At 39.5% G+C, this 14,600-nt stretch overlaps 1 protein-coding gene across 6 annotated transcripts in view; it reads left to right on the top strand.

The window, feature by feature from the left end:
- GABPA (GA binding protein transcription factor subunit alpha) overlaps positions 1-14,600 on the top strand; it is a 40,790-nt gene that overhangs the window by 13,660 nt on the left and 12,530 nt on the right. For all 6 annotated transcript variants that reach the window (XM_038380974.2, XM_038380145.2, XM_043509091.1 and 3 more), the window contains 2 exons: positions 332-416; positions 11,715-11,960. In XM_038380974.2, the coding sequence (XP_038236902.1) occupies positions 332-416; positions 11,715-11,960 (331 nt within the window). The remainder of the gene's footprint in view (positions 1-331; positions 417-11,714; positions 11,961-14,600) is intronic.

Here is a 14,600-nt window from a genome sequence, read left to right as displayed (position 1 = left end):
TTTTTTTTAAAATTAACTAGATTGCAGGTTGATTGATAGTTCCTTTTTAAAAAATTTTGTAATTGGAGCTACTGTTCATCAGCATGGAGTAATTTTTCTTTAGATTTCAAATTTCTCTGGGTAAAGAGCATATCTACTATGACTTGTACAGTGCTGCACACGCTGTTAGTGATTAAGACTAAAAATATTTGATAGCTGCAGTTAGGAACTCAAGTATTCTGATTCCCTGACATATATGTACAGAGTTTTGAACTGAATATATAAGATAACTTTATAAAAGCATTCAATTATAAGTCTAGTAATTTTAAAAATATTTCCTCCTTGTATCAAGCTGGACCCAGATCGCAGTCTCTTTGATCAAGGAGTAAAGACGGATGGAACAGTACAGCTTAGTGTACAAGTAATATCCAGGCAAGGTAAGCAGTTAAGCATTTTATTTGCTATCATACAAGGTGAGCCATATTGTAAGTGTATTTATGTTCATGCATTACCATTTTTAACTGTAGCATTGAAAATATAACTGCATTATTCATGCTTCTATAGGCTGATTTTTCCATTGTGCACCATATGTTTATAGAGCGACCATGAAAGTTGTCATGGACTGATGTTTCTGCAGCCCAAAATGTGTCTGTCTCCCATAGTAACTTTATATAAATCTCAAATGAGGAAAGCTGGTGGGATGGTGACAAGGTGGAACTTGGCAGTACCCTGCATGTGAGACCTTTCAATGAGGTCAAGCAGTTATTTTGCCCAGCATGAGAAAACATCTGGTCAAATGAAGCAGAATTGCCACCTGCTAATTGAGACACATCAATATAACGTGAACTTATTGCTTCACAAATAATTAAATTATGGTGGCATTATCAACTGATCGTGTACTAAAGATCAGAAGCAAAAGCCTAAAGTGGTCATCTCTTTGTTGATACCTGTGTTTCTAAGATATATTGGACTAAACCATAGGGACACATAACCAATGTTTCTTCTTCTAGTGCTCATCCCTATGTGTATTCCACACATGGGTAAGCGTGTGCTCGTGTTCCTGAGACCAGAGATTTCTAGCAAGTAGCATCCGTTGGTTTGTGCCTATGCAATTGCTCCCTTCATGCTCCATACCAAGGCCATAAGGGGTGGTGTGGATAGACACTCCTCCAATTCCTTCTTATTGCCACATGTCCCGAGTAGTAATCCTCTGTATTCAAAGCTATCTTCATATAATCTTCAAAACCTGTAAATATGATTGTATGTAGTTAGTATTCTTAGCGTTTTAGTGATTTTTATATTCTAGTTAGTACAGTTTAATTTCTCCCTTCCTTGGAGAATCTTCTTCTTGGGGACTATGCCCAGAGTCGCCGGGTTTAAGAACTATCTCCTGCCCCTTCTTCTCAGTCAGTGATGAACGCCAGCTCCGTCTTTACTGCTTTGAGGAGGCTCATGTGTCTGCCAAGTACAGCTCTGCTGCTCCTTATCTCCTCAAACCCATGAGGGACAAGAGCTTTGACTAAGCAAGTACCTCAGGGAGAAGGACAATATACACCAGTCAGCTACAGGCCAGAGAGATAGCCCTCCCTCCCCGGGTACATTGGTCTTAGTCTGTAAGCCACGCCCCTCTGAGCATGCGCTCTGAGCAGAGGCCAGAGCTGTTAAGCCCAAGGAATCGCTGACTTGGGCCTCTCATTAGAATAAGGGGCACTTTCGCAAACACATGAACAGATCCCCTTCCAGATGTGTTCCTGAAAGAAAGGATCCCTCCCTGACTCCGTCCAAGTCAGGTGAGTCCTTGTGCACAGATCATAAAGACTTAAGTCTGCCTAAAACTCCTGGCCATGAGGGTAAGGTGCAAAGGAGAGAGGACCAAACTGGCGAACTAGTTGAAACTACAATAAAGAACAATATTGTCAGACATATAGATGAACATAATTTGTTGAGGAAGAGTCAACATGCTTTTGGTAAAGGGAAATCATGCCTCACCAATCTACTAGACTTCATTGAGGGGGTCAACAAGCATGTGGACCAAGGGGATCCAGTGGATATAGTGTACTTAGATTTTCAGAAAGCCTTTGACAAGGTCCCTCACCAGAGGCTCTGATGCAAAGCATGTTACCACGGGATAAAAGGGAAGGTGCTCTCATGGATTGGTAACTGGTTAAAAGGTAGGAAACAAAGGGTAGGTATAAATGGTCAGTTTTCAGAATGGAGAGAGGTAAATAGTGGATCTGTTCTGGGACCAGTCCTATTCAACATATTCGTAAATGATCTGGAAAAAGGGGTAAACAGTGAGGTGGCAAAATTTGCAGATGATACAAAATTACTAAAGATAGTTAAGACCCAGGCAGACTGCAAAGAGCTACAGAAGGATCTCACAAAACTGGGTGACTGGGCAACAAAACGGCAGATGAAATTTAATGTTGATAAATGCAAAGTGATGCACGTTGGAAAGCATAATCCCAACTATACATATGAAATGATGAGATCTAAATTAGCTGTTACCGCTCAAGAAAGAGAGATCTTGGAGTCATTATGGATAGTTCCCTGAAAGCATCCACTCAATGTGCAGCAGCAGTCAAAAAAGCGAACAGAAAGCTGGAAATAATTAAGAAAAGGATAGATAATAGGACAGAAAATATGTTGCCTCTATATAAATCCATGGTACGCCCACATCTTGAATACTGTGTGCAGATGTGGTCACCCAATCTCAAAAAAGATATATTGGAATTGGAAAAGGTTCAGAAAAGGGCAACAAAAATTATTAGGGGTTTGGAACGGCTTCCGTATGAAGAGAGATTAATAAGACTGGTACTTTTCAGCTTGGAAAAGTGACAGCTAAAGGGAGATATGACTGAGGTCTATAAAATCATGACTAGTATAGAGAAAGTAGATAAGGAAGTGTTGTTTACTACTTCTCATAACACAAGAACTAGGGGTCACCAAATGAAATTAATAGGCAGCAGGTTTAAAACAAATAAAAGTAAGTATTTCTTCACACAACACACAGTCAACCTTTGGAACTCCTTGCCAAAGGATATTGTGACAGCCAAGACCATAACGGGTCAAAAAAGAACTAGATAAATTCATGGAGGATAGGTCCATCAATGGCTATTAGCCAGGATGGGCAGGAATGGTGTCCCTAGCCTCTGTTTGCTAGAAGCTGGGAATGAGCGACAGGGGTGGATCACTTGATGATTACCTGTTCTGTTCATTCCCTCTGGGGCACCTGGCACTGGCCACTGTTGGAAGACAGGATACTGGGTTAGATGGACCCGTGATCTGACCCAGTAGGGCCATTCTTGCGTTCTTATGACCAGTCAGTACTGACTACGGCTCTAGCTCATAAGTCAAATGATCGGCAGCCGCTGACACCAATTCGGAGCTCCAAGTTGGGCTCCTCTTTTCCATGGTACTGACTCGCTCCTGGGAAGATCTGCTGGCCACTGTAACCATGGATGAACCAGATCAGTCAGTCCTGATGACTGGCATACCTTACACTCTGGGACAGACTGAAACCTATACTTCTCCAGAGGATACTTTCACCCTACCTTACCCTCAATTTCCTGTCATTTTGGGTCCAGTCTCCTGAGGAACATCTCTTCACCAGAGGAAGAAAGTATCTCAAGGAGAAGGGGATACTCCCCTATCCTGTCCAGAAGTTGGATCATTCATCCACATGTACCAGTGGCACTGCCAGTGGAACCAAACCTACCTTGTTGTCCGAGTCTGATGTTGTAGATGAACCATTGCGTCTGTGTAGGAGACTAGCCCGGATGGATACTGTAGTAGGTCTTAAACTCATCTTCCACCAAGATATGACTACCCAGGGGACAGATGGTACCCAATGCCTTGGGTGGGGAGGTTGCCCAACTCATCAACCATTCATACTGGCCCTGGTGGGTCCATTGGATCCCTATGCTAGGCACTCCAGATCTGTACGTGAACCTCACCAGCCAATGCCGGCTGGCTCTGTCAGAGTACACAGAGGAAGAAATCAAGCCAAATCCACCAGTACTGACTGTTCCAATGAGCATCCTCCTTACCCAATGAGGCAGTTGCCCTGTCCTCACCATCCCCACCTGATAACCACAGGCAATACCAAAAACTCTTTGCAGAGGGTGGTAATTGAGCTCCATATCCCACTTGCGTATCATGGACCACCTCAGCGTAGGCACCTGCACATCTTGTAGGCTTCTGGCCTCAGCCAGGTGGCTCTCTGTAAACGAGGCATATTACTGCTTCCTGTGTTCCCACCCTGAAAAAGGCTGAGAGGCGATATTTTGAACCTGCTAAAGGGGGAGAGTTTCTATTTACTCACTCTGCCTCCAACACCCTAGTAGTACAAGCAGCCACAGAGAGATCCAGGCTACAGCATACCAAGGCACCCACTGCAGATAAGGACACTAAATGCTCTAACCTTCTAGGGAAGTGTTTTTTCAAAGTTCGGGTTGCGACCCAATATTGGGTCGTGGCATGTCAGGCACTGGGTTGCTCTGGTCAGCACTACTGACCGGGACGTTAAAAGTTCTATCAGCGGTGCTGCCAAGCTAAGGCAGTCTAGTGCCTACCTGTTTTGACACCACACTTTTTGCCCAGAAGTGGCCAGCAGCAGGACCGGCTTCTAGGGAGGGGGGGCCGTGGGGCTCTGCACGCTGCCCCAACCACTAACTCTACACTCCCATTGGCCAGGAACTGGCCAATAGGACCTTGATGGGGTGTGGTGCCTGTGGGTGAGAGTCACACAAAGCTGTTTGTGTGCCTCCTCCTAGGAGCCGGATCCGCTGCTGGCCACTTCCGGGGCGCAGCGCAGTCTGCGGTGGCAAGACAGGAGGGAAGCCTGCCTCTGCACCCCAACTGCGCGACTGACCAGGGTCCGCCAGTGGTAAGTCCGTGCCCCAGTCCCCTGCCCCAGCCTGAGCCCCCCCACAACCTGGAACCCCTTTCTGCACCCCAAACCCCTCATCCCTGACCCCACCATATAGCCTGCACCCCCAGCCCAGAGTTCCCTTGCTACCCTGCTGCAGTCCCCATATCCATAGGTTCAATTCCATATCTTGTGCACGGTTTCACAATTTTATTATATGAAATACGCAGCCCTATGGCAATTTCACAGAAGGATTGTGCCCTTAATGTGCAAAGAAGTTAAGAAAATATGTATAAATAATAATATTAATAAAATGTGTATAAAATTTATATTTATAATTTAGTGTGTAAAGCAGGGTAAAGGACTGGTTCATCAGTGATATTTAGATGTGCATAAACACATCATGAAAAATAGTTTATGGAAGTATGATCAAGTGCAAATCAGTGTATTCAGACATTTTAATGGAAGTTTGAGGAATAAAAATCCTAAATGTTTATATACTCTTACTAAAAATAAAATGTATTCCTGGAAGTCAAAGCTCTTCCTCCAGTGTTAGACTAGTGTGAATGAGGAACGTGAGCTTGTCCTTTGTTTTCTTAAAAAGTAGCTGAAAGAAGTGAGGTGGAAAGAAAGATAGACAAATCCAGCGAATGTATTTTAATTTAACGTTTCAGAAAGCTAGTCTCAGGCTATTACTTCAAAATAATGCAACTTATGATCTGATCCATCTACAGAGTTAGTTCATCACTTGTTTCCGGTATGGATAAAGCAGTAGATTCAATGGCTTGTAGTCATTTGACAAGTAATGATTTGATCTTTGTTATAATAGTGAGTAGTTCTTCTCTAGCTTTAAAAAGCTTTATTTATTATGCCTGTTTTCATTCTTTGAGGGATCAAAAGACAGGCCTTTAACTCCTGACTTTCCCAATTCGGTTTTATGTAAAACAGAATTATAATTGTTGTTGCTGCATATATTTAAAAAAAAAAAGATGGCTTATATAAATACTTCAACTTGTTCATAAAACTCTTGTTTGCATTTAACAATCTTGATGACTAATTCTTCATTTGATCAGCCACTTTAAATATTAGTACTGCTTTATACATTTCACGTTTCCGTATTCTGTATCTTTTACTCTTTTCCCCCTCACACCCTCACCCTGTGTCTAGGTAGATTTGAGGTAATAGGGCCAAATTCTGCTATTCCACCAATATGAATCCAGAACAATTCAACTGATTTTTGCCATCAAGTAACTGAAAGCAGAATTTGTCCCATTTATGTAAATGTTGGCAATATACCTTGATGATAGGGTCAAATAATAATACCTAGCTCTTATATAATACTTTTTCATCCAGAGATCATAGCTTCTCATGTAATTTTGAATGTTAATTTACAGTGTTTAAAATCAATTTTAATTGGTTTCTTTAAAGAAAAAATGTGTTGTATGACCATTTATAGATTCTTACAGTATAGACACAAATTTTTGAACAGGGATTCTCTAATTGTGTTTAATTAGATTATAGTTATTAACTGAGCAATTTGTATCATTGCATTTCTAAAGGGACTCTATTGTTATAATTTTAAGAATTTTTAACACTTGGGAAAGAGATACTGAATTAACAGCCTTACAGACTTAAATACTGTATCTCCACATAACATAAAAATATGGTGGACAGCAGTCGCATCTCTCTCAATCTTCAAGCCTGTCAACGTATGTCAGAAGTAACTGAAATGTGTGACAAATTACCAAAATGTGGAGTATCTGGTTTGGTTTGGTTTGGTTTGTTTTTTTGTCATCTGTGCGTTGTGATTGGCAGATTGCAGTGTTCATTCAAAATGCTGCTGCTATGTTAAGCTTTTTGGCCGCCTTACTGGTCACATCCTCCATTGGCTTTCCTTTCTCCTCCAGATCAGGCACAAGTTTCCTGTCTTCACCTGTAAGATCTTTTATTAGTTAGTTCTTCCCTACCTATGAAATCTGTTACGTTAAAACTGTCATCTTTACTATCACTGTCAACTACGCCAGCCTTCATCTGCTTTGCTCTGCTTATCTCTCAAAGCACCTTTGTGTTTTTCCCATTCCACCCCTTTTATGTTTGTAAAAGTTTGTGAAACCCCCACTTTCTCCTCCTTCAAATAACTCTATGCTACTTATTGTTGAGAATCTTATGGATCACCTTGTCACACTGCCTGGCATGGGTCATGGCTGAGAATACCAAATTCAGGACAGACTGTAAGAAATAGGACAGACACCCCCCAAAACTGGTGGTTTATTCTATCATTAGAGGTAACAAAGCCAGTAACAAAAATGAGCTCCTGTATCACAAGAAGCCAAAATATAGTCCCCATTAGACATTTGAGCTCCTAGCTTACCACCTACACAACTGGACTTCTGTGATAAATGATTATTAAAACCAGAAATCACATATAATAGGATCTTCCAACTCCAAGGAGATGGCCACTCAGTCCAGGTGAATATATGCTTTCAGGATCTCACCAAATACCATGCTGCAGCCAATCTTTAGTAAATTAATTAAAGATATATTTTTAAAAAGAAGAGAGGAAGAGGAAAGTTATTAAATGTTTAAAGGAATCATATACATTACAATTGATTTCAGAGTCTGTAGGTCAGGATAATAGCAGTGATGGTAAATCTGCTAGCTTGCAATAAATCTCTCTGGATTACCCCCAAGATCGGGGGGGGGGGGTCATCAGTTCTTTGTTCAAAGCTTCCTTGATTTTAGAAATTACAGTCCAAAGAAGTGGAGCAGGATTGAAGATCAAGAAGTGATGTTACAGTCTCATTTATACTTTCAGCCCAAGTGCATGGAAAGATACTGGCAAAAGATGGAGTCTTAAATCACATGTCCTTACATGCCTTGCTGAACTATTGGGCAACCATTGCCTCACTGCTCTCTGAAACATCTCCAGGAGGGGCTCACTGGGTGAGCTGAGTCTACTCAATTGCTCATTAACATGTGCGTAGCCCATCAACATGGATGGCCCAACACAAGGATGGCTAGTCTGGATGTAAATTTGCCTTGTGGGTGGCACTCAAGAACAAAATATAGTTTATATACAAACGCATAGCCAATGTTTATAATCTCAGATACAATGGTGATACATTTATTTAAACCAGGTAATCATACTTAACAAATTGTAATTTTTCCATAGATACTTTACATGACATACTTTATACAAGATTTACTGCAACTTTGTAACAGTGATGAGTGAACTAGTTCAACTAGTTATCTTCCATTTTATACAGCATCACGCACACCTCTCCTGACCATGAATAGGCACTAGTGATCTGATACTAGTGCTTATTTTATGAGATAATCTCTGTACTTTACCTCATTCTCTCAACCCCTATTTTCTGTTTCATCTACCTGTTGTCTCTTGTCTAGGAAGGTGTTGTCCTTGTTTGTACAGCACCTAGTACAGTGGAACTCTGATCTGTGTTTGCAGCCCCTTTGTGCTATCATAACACAAATAATTAGTTGAGGCCTTCTATATACATCTTAAGGAAATTTAAAAGAGTACATACCCTTTCATATATATGTGTGTGTGTGTGTGTGTATATGTGTGTGTGTATATATATATATATATATATATATATACACACACACACACACACACACACACACACACACACACACACACAAAGAGATATAAAAAATGAAAGGATGTGTATAATATAAAAATCAAGGGGGGGGTGTATAAAATATAAAAATGTCAGAAGTCATATTTAGGTGAGAAGTCAGTTACTGAAAGGTTTTATTGATATCTAAAATGTCTAATTCCCCAAAGACTCTTAAGACAGTTTCCAACAGCAGTTCTCATTCTATCACAGATAAACAAAATAAGAACCATTACATCCTTTTTTGGATTACTGGTTAAACATAAATGGCATACAGGTCACTTTTGACTTGTTTAGTTACTAATTTTTATTAACCCCCGTAGCTTCAACATGCTATTTATGTTCATATGTTCAATGTGGTGCATGACAGATTAGATATACAGCTCTTCTTACAAAAAAGTGGCTGTTTATTGGCTTGTATAGTAGGTCAGATTCTGCCATCATTTACTACTGTATGTTCTTTTTGGGTTCAGATAGGTTGCATGGGTGTAACAGGACAAAGTTTGCTCCTCTGTGCTTGAAATGGGTTCCTGGAAATCAAAAAGTTAAATATGGTTTCTTTCAAATGGTTTGCAGTCATCAGTCACAATGACTTCATTGTTTTGCTAGATAATGGTGCTCTTCAACTGTTTTTTAAATAGAATCCTTTCTGAAATTTTGTTGTCACTGAAATAACATCTTTACTACGAAGGATAACACTTTTATTCAGCATTTCTCCTGTGCCTTAAGGAAACTTTTGATAAAAGGAAGAAAGAATAAAAAATTTCCTCTGAATTAGAAAGTCTAAAGTTAAGATATTTTGAAATTGATGTTTTCTTACTTTCAGCTAATTTAAACCTGAAAACACTTACTGAGAGAGAAATACAGTTCTCTTTAATATTCATGACAAGAATGAAACCCTAACAGATAACACTTAATAGTAGTCAACAAAAGTAGTGGTTCACCAAGTATTGTAGCATCAAAGCTGTTTTTTGTCCCATGTCTCTTGATGGGTTTGTGCAGAAGGCTTTGTACAATGAATAAAATGTACTTATCCTGTCTATGTACTTGTTCCTAATTCTGTCATCTTTTCTCAGGTAGAGCTTAATACTCCTAAGAAAGAAAAGCAAGAATGAACTTGTTTTAATAGCACTATTTTGCATTTTTTCTTTGTAAATAAAGTATGTGGGTAGATGATATTAACTTCTGTGGCAGAAACACCTAGAGACCCAGCCCCATTGTGCTAAGCACTGTACATACATAACAAAGAGGCAGTTGCTGCCTCAAAGAGCTTAATATAGATGAACCAGCAGGTTTATACAGTAAACCGTATGGGGGTTTGAGGTGAAGGATAAAGTAAAGTGAGCTGGTTCTCATCGGCATAAGCAATAATCACAGCACACTACCTGCCCAGCTGTGATGAAGTGTTTTTGTAGACATCATAGCAGAAGTCAGTTTGAAGGAGAACAAAGGCTTCGTGTATTTTTACTTGAAATCCCAGAGGAGGGATTGTGGCAAAGAGCACATAGGCGCTTGTTGCAGAACTTGAAAAATGTGCAGCCAAGACTGGCATTATTGGTGTAGAGGAGATGGGGGTCGTTGTCTCATTGTCATATCAGAGATGATGGTTCAAATGATGATAGTACATGAAAGGCCTTTTAAAATAAAGACAAGTAGTTTGTGTTAAATGTGTGAAGGAGGGGAGTCAATGGAGCAGGACATAGGGAGTGCGGGTGACAGTCAAATTATGAGCTAGGAGATTTATTTGTGTCTGCATTTAAATGGATATAAATTGGGCAAGATAGCATTTAACAAGGCCAGAGAGAACAAACCAGATCTCAAGGTGTCACACAGGAAGAAGCAGCAAGATTTAGACACTGCCTAAGTGTGTGTACCTAGAGAGAAAGGTTGAATAGGAGGAGTAGATGATAAAATAGGATAGTAGAGTGACTTCATGGGGAATTTAGAAGATGGGGGTAGAAATTTTGAGTGGATTTGCAGTTTGATGGAAAACCGGTTGTATGACCTTGCTTCCTGGAACTCCTTGGTCTGGTTTTGAATTGTGGATCCTTAAAAATGTAAACTTAAGATGACACATAAAGAGGGCATCAAGGTAATGTTGGAGAAGGGTAAGGAATGAAATCTGGCAGTATCCAGGAGGTGTTGATAGGTAGGCTTACTTACAAGGGAGACAAATGAGAGCAGAAGTTTGGAGTTAAGAATGACTATAAGATTTCTTGAAGCAAAGTAAAGGTCTGAGTTATTTTATAATAATCATACTAATGATTTATGTAGCACTTCAAACTGCTTTATAAACATTAATCCTCATAACACTCCTGCAGAATAGATAAATATTACTTAACCCATTTTACAGGTGGAGAAGGTAGGGACTGACCCAGAGCCACAGAACAAATTGCTGGTAAAGCTGGATTTAGAACCTGAGCATTCTGGTTTCCAGTCATCTGATCCACTAAACCATATTGCCTCTTTAAGAGTATGTCTACACTGCAATAAAAATCCAAATCACAGAGCCAGGGTCAATTGATTTGGGTTTGCAGAGGTTGACTGGGCTCTGAGACCCACCCCCCTCTCAGGATTTGGGCTCCAGCCTGAGCTTGACCATCTGCACTGCAATTTTTAGCCCTATAGCCTGAGCCCTATGACCCTAAATCATCTGACTCGGGTCAGCTGCAGCCGTGCTGCAGGTCTTTTATTGCAATGTAGATGTACCTTATAGGGCATCTTAAAGTGATGCTAACCAAAGTGTGTGTAATAATTTCAAAGACACTTTAAAAGTAACCACTTTTGAAGACTGAAAGTAGTACCTATTTTGGACCTACTATATTTCCTTCATAGGACAAGTGTAATAGTTCCTTAGGTATGCATACGGAGCTGCCAGTTGAATATGTGTTTGTGGGTATATATAAAAACTGAATTTGAAACTCATGGGATTGTGGGGTGCAGGGACGTAACTATTTGTATGTTCACTTTACTAAATTATAAGTATATGCTTAAGTGAAGGGTGAGAAGAAATATCATCTTGAGTCTGCTATCATTGATCGTGTTGAGTCATATATGAATCATTCTGAAAATGTGATGCTAACCGTGAATGCATCTGGTGTTTTCTGTAACTGATTCTCAGCATGTAGTAACAGTATGTTTGGTGAGATTTAAATGAAATGGGTAATGCTTTTGCAGTGCTCAAAAAATAATGTATTTTACCTTACTGTATTTTCATTTTTATCTAGGAATAGAGCCCAAGTTAAACATCCTTGAAATTGTAAAGCCTGTAGAAACTGTGGAGGTAGTTATCGATCCGGATGCCCATCATGCTGAAGCTGAAGCTCACCTTGTTGAGGAAGCCCAAGTGATAACTCTAGATGGCACAAAACACATTACAACAATTTCAGATGAAACCTCTGAGCAAGTGACTCGATGGGCTGCAGCACTGGAAGGCTACAGAAAGGAGCAAGAACGCCTTGGAATACCCTATGGTAATAAAACACGATGTTGAGTAGTTTTTATGTTTTTAATAATTGAGAATTATTTGATATTGGGTATTGTATAAAAGACATTTATTAAAGTGCTCAGATACTATGATAAGATTTCATATGCTATGGTGAGGAGTGCAGTACAAATAGCTTGATAGAGTAAGTAAAGCGAAGGTGGAACCATGGCTGATAGTTCCTTGGTAGAAGAGGTTAGGTTTCCTCCACAGCTTACTTTTATTAAAAATTTGTGTTTTCCCCTGGTCTAGTGCATAAAGTAGTTTTAAAATATGTGTACTGGAAGATTAAGCTGTTTGTGTATAAATTTGACCTTGGGTCCAGTTCTCTGGGGTTCCTGACTCTCTTCAGGGCTCATTAAAGACAGTAGTAGTGGAGGATGCAGAGCACCTAGAATATCAGATTTGTATGAAAAGCCACACTTAGATTCAAGTACTTAATGTACCTATTTTTTAAATTTCAGTAATCTTTTCAAAAGAGGGTCACCATGGAAGAGACTAATTGTGCTAGCATTATAGCATATGGAATGTCTGTAAATGTCTTCTGGGAGCTAAATTGAAACTTTTTGTTTGAGACCTATACCACACTTGAACCCTGGACTCTCCAAGTGAAAATTAACTGTGTTAAATCATTGTAATGTACTCTCCAGTGATATTCACTAAATCAACCTGTAATATGTAAATAAACTCCCAGAAACTTGCTCTTTTTTTTTTTTTTCCTTTTTTGAAGAAGCCCTAGTGATAACCCTAGATGGTACAAAACACATTACAACAATTTCAGATTGTTTGCTTTTTCTTGCCATTGTTTGGTTTTAGTAGTTGGAAAAAGTTAAATTCAGTCTCGTATCTTTACAAGGAAACAAGGTATTAAATTGGCTGATAGTCTTAACAGATTCTCAGAGAAATAACTGAAGCAATGTCTTCTGATTTGCTTTGTTTTGTTGATCCCTTTGACATACAAGCATTTCTGAATTCCCTTTCATTGTGCTAGATATCTTGTTAATTGAGGGTTTGATACAAAAAGCTTAGGGATATTCATGTGAATATCTCTTGAAATTTCACAGCATGCCATCCATAATGCAAGAAGAAAAGTTACACTCTTCAATATAATACGAAAAACATCTAATGTTAAATAAACTGTTGTAAATAACTTTATAGATTTGTTAGTATTAAAACTTTGCTTTCTCAAAGAAGAAAATCGGCATTGTGAATGTGACACCATTGTAATTTCAAAGGTTTACAATTATTTTCCATTACGTAGGTGAGAATTTTCTAGAAAACAAAAATTTGCCTCTTTTATGACAAAACCCAAGTATAAACATTTTGGAATTCTCCTCTTGGTAGTAGAAATGTCTTAATCAAGTGAATGCCAAAAAGGATAGCTTTTTAAATACGATATCAGATTTTCCTGACTTCATGGAATTGGAGAGAAAGGAGGCACTTGATAACCTTTTGTATTCTGAATGTACTGTTGGTGCTTTATAATAATATATGCCTGCAATTTTGTAAATTAATTTTTGTATGATTCCCCAAAGATGAGATTTCACTTTGCCTGACCTTTCTATAAATGTGTATAAATTGCATTTCTGCTCGGAGTTGAGTTTTTCAACTTCATCAAGGCTTTCTGAAATCACTTGCCTCTTTTGAGAATCCAGAGCGCTTTGCAACAGACAGCGAGAGTTGTAGCTTGGAGTGAATATATTTGTTAGTCTCTAAGGTGTCACAAGTATTCCTGTTCTTTTCGCAGATACAGACTAGCATGGCTGCTATTCTGAAACCTGTAGCTTGGAGTAAAATCAAACCCTGTTTTGTAGTGATATTGCAGACTCTATTCCTTCCCATTATTTGTTGTGACTAGTAAGCTAACAACTAACCACCATCCAGGAATTTTCCACCCTTTAACATCTCTCTTCTGTTTCTCCAGTTTCATTCTTGTCTCAGAGAAACATACAAGGTGTCCTCCACAGCTGTTTCTAGCTGTTATTTTCTCCTTTAGGCTATTCTTTGCTGGAAGCATGGAACAATCAGAAAATGCTAAATCAAAGAAAAAATGCCCCCAACTGCTTTTTGGAGCCGCAGTTTACCAAGAGGGACCTTAAGTGCATTGTATTTTCACTCTGAGAAGTCAGTTATTTCAGGAGACAAGGCAGCAACAGAAGTAGATAATTTTTGGTGTTTTGGCAGACAGCATACTTATCTCTTTTAAGAAACAAGAAGCTCACTGTCTGGAGCAGAGGAGGTTTTTTGTGACTTCCAGGAGCTATGATGAGAACTCGCACCAACATTCCTTCTCTCCCTCCTCCCCTCCCCAAACTGTAGAATATTTCTTGGGAGCTAAGTCTTAACCAGGAACATTCTCATGTTTCCTTTACTATTTCCGGGGACTAGTGTGCTGCAAATGCAAAGTTAGCTCTTTAATATGAGATTTTTAAAACTCTGGCACTGCTCATTCTTCTTGCATTTTGGTGGATGTGCCAGCGGTCCCAGGTTCAGAACTGTTGAAGTGAGAGGTTTCTGCTGACCAAGTAAAAGATCCAGACCCTGTCGGGGAGAGTTTCATGACCAGTGGGAGTCACTGCTAAAGCATGTTTGTCTCAGCCATGAAACTCAAAAGCTCCTCAAGAAACCA

This window comes from Dermochelys coriacea, chromosome 1, assembly GCF_009764565.3.
Source record: "Dermochelys coriacea isolate rDerCor1 chromosome 1, rDerCor1.pri.v4, whole genome shotgun sequence".
Taxonomy (NCBI): Eukaryota; Metazoa; Chordata; order Testudines; family Dermochelyidae; genus Dermochelys; species Dermochelys coriacea.
Note: the sequence above shows the minus strand (reverse complement) of the source record. Positions and strands in the feature narration are given on the sequence as shown.